This window comes from Elephantulus edwardii, unplaced genomic scaffold (genome assembly GCF_000299155.1).
Source record: "Elephantulus edwardii isolate Elephantulus edwardi_28Jun2011 unplaced genomic scaffold, EleEdw1.0 scaffold00018, whole genome shotgun sequence".
Classification (NCBI taxonomy): Eukaryota; Metazoa; Chordata; class Mammalia; order Macroscelidea; family Macroscelididae; genus Elephantulus; species Elephantulus edwardii.
In genome coordinates this window covers 25,662,247-25,671,194 of record NW_006399768.1, presented here as the reverse complement: position 1 = coordinate 25,671,194, position 8,948 = coordinate 25,662,247, and the positions used below count along the sequence as shown (strand labels likewise).

The window sequence follows — 8,948 nt, the reverse complement described above, 5'->3', positions numbered from 1 at the left end:
TCCAATGTTAACAGGATTATTTCACAGTTAGAAAGCACATTTTAGCAGTTCTGATATAAAACAAGCATTGAAAGTGTTAGGTTAGGTGAGGTTAGTGGACTTAAAGAAGAAATCAGAGAGAACGAGAGAAAGCTTAATGCAGCTTAATTAAAGGGGGGAAAGGAGAGCCCCGGGTGAGTTCCTCATCCTGGAGAGGCGGAATGGGAAGTCACACCTTGAACCTACTGGGGAGGATCTTTATAAACAGAGTCTTTAGGGAGGGACATTCCACTCTGATTTAGGAGCCACCTGCTAGCTCAGCCAGACATGCAAGACCATTTGTTCTTCTTATCAGCAGGAGAAAAGGTCATTAGCATTTGAGTTCTGAATTCTTTTTTATTCTCTTTGGCCCCTTTTGCCCAGACTAACAGAAAGTATCAATGGGTTGTATAATATGAAGGGGGAAAAATGGTCTTAGAATATATACATTGCTGGGAGACTGTGGAGCATTTGAGAAACAACTCAATAGCGGAATTACATTATCTAGAAATACAATTATTTATATTTAGTGCTGAGAATCAGAATTAGTGAGACTGGCTCAGGTCAGGGCAGAATTCAGAGCTGCTATACATAGGGTCACTATGGGTCACTGGCAACTTGACGGCACATAACAACAACTGAGAATATCAATCAAAGTTCCCAAATGTGACAATTTCTTAATTAAATGGGCATTATAATTTCATTTCCTCTTATATTTGAACATTAGAACTGCAAATGCTAAAAACCAGAACTACTAATATGTTTTTAAATAACCAGATGGCTTTTATTGTAAATTGAAGATAAAACATAAAATTAAAATCTTTCTAGATAAAGGCTAGCTTATGTTACAGTAACGTATATGATGTGAATTTATAAGACCATGATCATTATTATTAATTATTTATGAAAACTGAGAAAGTGTTCATCATCATCATGACTTTAAAGATCAGAAATGAAAGAATTCCTGTGGTGTCAAGCAATCTGGACAAGGCTGTCTCCCAAGTCTATGATCAGGGGAGGAAACTGCCTGTTGTCACAGTTAATCAGCTGGTTACTCTCTGGGGAACATTTTTTTTTTTAATTGTATCTTCCAGCAATTTAAAATATCAAGAAAGTGTAAATGTCTACTATTAATTCAGCTGTAAAAATGAATAGCAAATGTTCTCTTTCTTTGGATGGGTAGATTAAAATGTTGGGCTAGGAAACTATGAGACAAAAACTTCTCCATTGAAAATAAAAGTGTAATTAACAATTTAAAATGTGGATCTGTATTTTATTGCTTGCAGAAAATGAAGAGGACTTGAAACACTTGCTACAGATGATTAAAGATTACAGTCTTCCATATAGGTTATATCTCAATATCATGAAAACAAACATGGTCATCACTGGAACAGTAGGCATCACCATGACAGGTGGAGAGAAGATTGAAATTGTCAATGATTTAATTTTACTTGGGTCCACAAACCATATCACAGTAACAGCCATAAAAAAACTATGCAACACTCAGGAGCAATGCTTTTGTAAATTATAACCTAACTTTGGAGCAACTGTACAGGATTATGCTGAGTGAACTAACTCAGTCTCACAAGGATAAATATTGTATAAAACCATTATTGTAGAATGAGTATAAGGACCAAGGGGGGGGGGGATGGTGGAAGCAGAGCAGTGAGGATGTGCAGGAGGAGGAGGGAATTAATCATGGAGTTGTACAATTTTTTTTTTGAGTTGTACAATTTGATGGGTAGAAGGATGAGGGAAATTGGAAGAATCTGTTCTCAAAAACAGTGTATTCAAATTTTGTCAATAAACTTGTATTAAAAACCAGTAAATTAAAATATATATTGCATTAGGAACATCTGCTGTTCAAGAATTTATCTTAGTATTCTATGACAATGCTAAATTTAAAAAACTAAGATGTTCCTGTTCCAAGCCATAGTCTTTTAAAATCTTCCCAGGCATCTGAAAATTAAACAATGAATAAGGGTCATGGGAGATTCGATTCCTCTGAATTGTAATGTTGGAAAAGATCACTGGATATTTCATATACTATCAAAAGAACAAACAAGTCTGTCTTGAAGGAAGTGCACCAGAGGTGATTTAGAGGCAAGGATGAGGAAACGTCTCACGTCCCTTTGTCATGTTGGGCATGTTGTCAGGAGGAGTTAGTTTCTGGAGAAAAGTCTTCACACTGAGAAAGGTGGAGGACCAAGAAGGTGGGTTGAAACAGTGGCTATCACAATAGTCTTGAACATGTGAGAGATGAGGAGGACGGTGCAAGAAAGGGCAAGGCTCAGGTCTGCTGTTCATAGGCTTGCTATGAGTCACAGTGGATCTGATGGTACCTAACTGCAACATTAACAATTGCATAATAGATCGCAGTACATCTATTAGCACTATTGTTTGTTGTTGTTATGTACTGACCCAAAGCTGACGCTCTGGCAAGTTTTCAGAGACAGTAAATTGTACAGGAGGTGATTGCTCATCTTTTCCTCGTGGAGCAGCTGGTGGCCTTGAACCTTGTTCCTTGGAGACTGCAATGCAGCTTCTTGCCACTAGGCCATATTATAAGTGCATCTTCTCAGAATGAAAGAAAATTGTATAAGTCCTTATACAATTTTCATTTTTTGTTTAAATGAGAAATATCATTTTCAAATTCTTTACATGACAAGTATTTTAAAACTCTTAAAAATATTATAAGCCACAGTGGCTGAGTGGTAAGTGGTTGCACTGCCAACCACAAGGCAGTGGTTCAAATCCACCAACAGCTCTGTGGAGAAAGATGAGCAATGCTCATGTGATTTACAGCCTCTGAAAACCTGCTGGAGGGTCAGCTATGAACCCTCTCTGACTCGATAGTTAAGAACAACAAATGAAGGGGAGCTCTGGTGGCCTAGTGGCAAGAAGCTGCACTGTAATCCCAGAGGCGACCCGTTCGAATCCACCAGACGCTCTGCCTGTACCAGTCAGATCTGATTTGACGGTACACACAAATAATAATAATAATAAAAAAAGAACAACAAATGATATGGTGAACAATAGTGTATTCCATAGTATAAAATGTTGCTGACTAATTCCATGTTTGAGTAAAATAAGTAAATTAGCAATGAGAAGCTTGGCAAATGGAAATGCGTATCAAGGGAAGAGATCTAATTGTGATATGAAAACCGTGTTGATAAGCATAAGTAAGCAGCATTTTATTTTCAAGTAAAATTAATTTATCTGGGACACTTTTAAACTAGAAAAATTACCTTTTTGTTATTTAATCTTTAAATAAACTTAATGTGCTTAATTTCGAGATCCAAGAGCAACTTGCAACTTATGGTGAAAAGCACTGATCCGTTCTTTTTGAACAGGCCAGTTCAAGATGCAGCGAGATTTGAACATTCCTCTTCGCAAACAGAGTGCGTGGTTCAGTTTATAATCTGGAATCTCCTCCAGAAAGATCAAAATAATGGAATCCAGATTTTGTTCAATAGCTTGCTGAACTGCATGATGTACTTTGAATCTAAATGTAAAAAAAAAAAATATTAGATTAAGATCTGGAATCGATATATAATTTTTAAGTCTAAATGCTTTTGAAACTTACTACGATTTGTCATTTAGGATTTTTTCTTCATTATAGTTTAATGACCTTTAGTTTTTAATTAATAACCTAGTATTATTATATCCCTATTAGCATAATGTAATAATACTAGTACTAGTTGAAATGTTCATTTTAAAACAAATATATATTTAAAAATCTCACAATGATCACCTACCTTTTGCATAATGGGTCTTTTAGTAGGTGCTGTGTTATAACAAAAATAATTTTTCTGCTTCTTTGAATGCTGTTGACAATTGCTTCAAGTTCAAGGACACCTGCCTCAAAATCTCTTTCTTCCAGACAAAATCTGAGGGATTGATCCTCTTCTTCCATTGGGTAGAAGTGTTGCCAGACCCAGTCTCTATCCTTATGGGCGTGAATTACATATGCTGCATATTCAAACTGCTCTGGCTGTCTGTCTACCTCTTTGAAACCAAGAATTCGGTGTACTGAGACATTCCAATAAAACGATATCCTCCAGCCTTCAAAATGAATGAGCAGCACCATGAAGATAAAAGTCAATAGCATGGTGGTATTTATTATGAACAGGAGTTGAAAAGGGGCACTGTCTTTGCAGGCTGATGTATCAAAAACTGTCACTGGTAAACCATGATATTGAGGTGGAGTGTTGCAAAGATAGTGATCTCGTAACCCAGATATGGTGGCATTAGTCCCATTAATCCAATTAACAAACCAGGAAATACTCTCACACGTACAATCAAATGGATTAAAACTCATATCCAAATTAGTCAGGTTCTTGAAGGGTGGTCCAAAAACATCCTTCTCAACTGATGTTATAAGATTCTTCTGAAGGTTCAACGACTTCAGAGAGATCTGATTGTCAAAGATAGATGGTGGAAGTATGTTTAAATTATTTAGTCCTAAATAAATTCTCTTTAATTCAGACAAGTCCTTGAAAACCTCCACTGGGATCTCATCAAGGCCATTAGACTCTAGGTTGAGTATGTGGAGGTGAGAAAGACCTTTCAAGAAATAAACAGGACCCCCGGGGTTTGCGTGCTTCCAGAGTCTTGCTAGGTTGTTGTGCTGCAAATCCAGAATTTCTAGTTTGTGAAGTCCCTCCAACAGGTCATCATTTACATTGGCTATATTGTTGTTACTGAGATCCAGAATGGTCAAGTTATGAAGAGGGTGGAAAGGAGAGGGAGAGATATCCACATTTTTACAGGCTACCCTTCTGAGCATCAGCCTTTGGAGGCTTGGAACCAATGAGAAGGAGTTACTTGTCAGTTGTAGGTATTTGTTATAGGAAAGGTAGATTTCAACAATATTTTCTAGACCTTTCCACTCCTGGCCTGTTAATTCCTGCCCTATTTCATTAAGGCCAAGGTCAAGTACTTCTAGGTGGCCCAACCAAGAAAAGGAACCATTCTCTATTTTTGAAATTTTATTTCTGGTAAGGTTAAGTAAGAGTAAAGGTGAGTGAGCAAGTGATAAAAATGTTTCATTTGTTAAAGTTCGCAAACTTGCAAAGGCATTAGAAAGATTTAATTGTTTCAGACTTATCAGTCCCGTGAACATATTGCTTTTTATTCCTGAAAAGTCATTATCTTCCATGTTAAGATACTCCAAACATTTTAGCCACTGGAAGGAAAAATCATCAATTTTGGGAAATGAAGCAAGGGAAGGTCTTTGCTTAGCAAAAGATCGTCTTAAATTCAGGTATTTTACATTGAACAACCCATAAAAGGAATGGGAAGACAAATTCTCTATATTGTTATACTCTAGGTTGAGATATTCCAAATGTGGAAGAAAGGCAAAGGAATCATTGGCGATGGTATTCAAACCATTATAGGAAAGATCAAGCATGGTGAGATTTGTGTGCTTTAATCCAAAAAATGTCCTGTTGCTGGTTCTGTAGAGCTGGGCGTTGCTCAGGGAGAGTCTCTGAAGACTTGTGTTTGATAACTCCAAACAAAGATTCTCCACGAGACTGGCGCCCAGCTGGGCATTGTTCAGAAAGAGGCCAAATAATTTTCCGATTGCGTGAAAACACCCTGGAGAGAACTAAAGGGTAAAAAATAAAAAAGAGGAGAGAGATGGAAATAGATGTTAATAATAAAAAAATTATGAGATGTAAATAAAAATAACTATGAGATATCATCTCACCCCAATAAGAATAGCAAAACTTAACAGAACAGCAAACATCAAATACTGGTGAGATTACAGAGAAACTAGAACCCTTACTCACTGTTGGTGGGAATGTAAAATGGTGCAACCACTATGGAAGGCTGTATGGCACTTTCTCAAAAAGTTGGAAACAGAAATACCATTTGACCCAGCAATTGCACTACTGAGAATTTACCCTAAAGAAACTCTAACTGTCACCCAAGCAGATATATGTACACCCATGTTTATTGTGGCTTTGTTTGCAATAGCAAAGAGCTGCAAACAAGTGACCAACAACAAACAAATGGATAGAGATGCTCTGGTATATGCATATAATGAAGTACTATGCAGCATTGAAAAATAAGGAATTAATGAAATAACGTTCAAAATAGATGACCCTGGAGGACATTATGCTGAATGAAATATCTCAGTCACAAAAGAACAAATATTGCAAACGGCCACTGTGGTAAAAGAGGACTGACATCAGGACTGAGGGAAGACAGAAGGAGGGGAGGAATGATGTATACTGCATTGAAACAGATGAGGGAGAAAACTGTTTGAAAGAGTTATATAAATGGGTATTATTTTCATGACTGAAGTCCAGAATGAAGGCTGCACAGTTGAGTGGACTTGGGGGAAGGGATTGCATAACAATAAAAGAGTTTTTCTTTTTCTTTTCGAGGAGAAGGGGGAATTGGAGGGTTGCTTGGGGGTGGAAGGGAGAAAAGTGCAACAATGAATGACTGGAAACCCTAAGTCTCTGTAAACTTTCATTAAAATAAATTTTTAAAAGTTATGAATAATTCACACAAAGTGTAAATAAAATTCTCTCCCACATTATCTGGGTGTACTGCATATCTCACCATTCCTTTAATGCACACCACCTTCTTAACACTGAGATACCTCCTCCAAGCCTGTATCTTTTCCAGGCACAGGCTAGTTTATACTCTATTCACTTTTAAGCTTCCAGATCACTTCATTGGAGGTGTTTTCTTGACCTACTAGTGTTAAAAGACTCCTGGTGTGTTTTTTTTTATTCTTCATGTTTGACATGGTTATAATTAAACAACAATTTAAGGAATCATCATGGGGGAAAGATAATGTTTCTGTCCTGGTCACCATAGGTCCTAGTGAACATTATGGAAAGAATAGATAAGTAAGTTTTATTACAAAACCGTACACTTTCCCTTTGATAATTCTTTGAGGTTCCTGCTATCATTTTGTTCTTCTAGGAGATTTTCTCTTGAGTTATTTCATTAGAGTCTTTAGAGTATTTCTCTGCTCAGCCCCAACTTTGTTATCAGAAGTTTTGTGTAAGAACAAAGAAATAGAAGGCAGGAGATGAAATCAAGAGAGGAGAGGAAGAAATAACCAGTGTCTGGGAATAAAATTAATCAGAGAGCATGGAGGCTTTGATTTATAATGTGCCATTTGTCAGCTATTAGAGCTAACGGAAGAAATGTTGAAAAATTTGTTTTAATTATAAGAAAAAAAAATGAAATAACATGTGGAACAGGAAGTTAATAACTTACGGTAATTATGTATGACAGACTGGTCTGTGACTACCAAAATTAAGATGTTGAATAACTCTTTTATTATTATTATTATTATTAAATTTTATTAGTTTTAATGAACATTTACAGAGATTTTGGGTTTTCATTCATTCATTGTTGCACTGTTTTCTCCACCCTCCTCCCCAGTTTGTTCTTCTTCCCCCCCCATGTCTGTTTTAATTGTCCAATTAACGATACAAAAGATGTTCATGATATCATAGTAATTTGAAAATGCAGGATGCTCTATTATCCTCAGAGAGGCTCTGTCTCACGTTGCCAGAATTCCACTTCTGCCACCACGTGGCCAGCTGTGAGTGCTGGGATATAACACCTAATTCTTCTTTGTTTCAATTTACTTTTATGTGGACAGCAACAAGAATAAAAAGATTGTAAATAAAACATTAAAAACAACTTTGGACAGTGCTTAGTATTTAATGAAGGTGGTTCATAAATGTTAACGGCTGTATATTCATTGTTCTTACTGTTATTTGGATCATCTGTTCTGACAGGTTGAAAAGGTATGGAGACAGAAAACATCCCTGGCAGACACCCTTCGCAATTTTCAACCATGCAGTGGCTGCTTCCTTTGTTCTGATGACTGCCTCTTTTGCATAAGTACAAACAAATGTTCTGGGATTCCCATTCTTCTCAGAATCAGCCACAGTTCGTTGTGATCCACAGTCAAAGCCTTTGCATAATCAATGAAGCACCAATAGACATTCCTCTGGTACTCTCTGCTTTCTGCCAAGATCTATCTAACATTATTTATAATATTTTTGTACCATGACCTCTTTTAAACCATGCCTGCACATCTGGCAGTTCTCTGTTGATGTGTTGCTCCAGTCATTTTTGGATAATTTTCAGAAGAAACTTGCTTGCATGTAATATTAATGATATTGTTCAATAATTTCCACTGTCTGTCAGGTAACTCTTCTTTGGAATGGGAAAAAATGTCGATCCCTTCCAGTCAGTTAACCGGGTGGCTGTGCTCCAGATTTCTTGGCACAACTTAGTGAGCACATCCAGGCAGCATCTGTTTGTTGAAACATGTCAGGTGGTATGCTGTCAACTTCTGGATCCTTGTTTGTTTGCCAGTTCTTTCAGAGCAGCTTGAACTTCCTCCTTCATCACAATAGGCTGTTGCTCATACATTGTTTCCTGAAATTCTTCTGTGTCAGCCAATTCCTTCTGGTACAATGACTCTGTATACTCCTTCCATCTTCTTTTAATGCTTCTTGAATTTAACATTCTACCCAAAGCATCCTTAAGTATTGCCATTTGTGGCTTGAATTTGTTATTCAATTCCTTCAGCTTAAGAAATGCTGAGTGGGTTCAGCCCTTTTGATTTTATGACTCCAGTTCTTTGCACATTTCATTATAATACCTTGCTTTGTCATCCCAAGCTGTTCTTTGCAGTTTTCTGTTCAGCTCCCTAATTTCGTGATTTTTTTCTGTAGCTTTAGCTTCTCAGTGCTCTAATACAACATTCAGAGTCTCATCCATTTTCGTCTTTTCTTCCTCCTCTGCCTTTGAAATTATCTTTTGCATTCTTCATGGATAATATTCTTGATATCTTCCCACAACTAATTTGGTCTTCATTCACTAGTGTTCAAGGGGAAATGGGCTGTACAAGGAGGAATGTGGTATCAAGATTGGAGGAAGAT

General features: G+C 36.9%; 1 protein-coding gene across 1 annotated transcript in view; it reads right to left on the bottom strand.

Annotated features, from left to right (window-relative positions):
• Positions 1 to 3,294: 3,294 nt before the first annotated feature.
• Positions 3,295 to 8,948, bottom strand: part of TLR3 (toll-like receptor 3) — a 12,778-nt gene continuing 7,124 nt past the window's right edge. Inside the window, 2 exon segments of the mRNA XM_006882260.1 lie at positions 3,295 to 3,523; positions 3,777 to 5,629. Coding sequence (XP_006882322.1) covers positions 3,295 to 3,523; positions 3,777 to 5,629 — 2,082 coding nt within the window.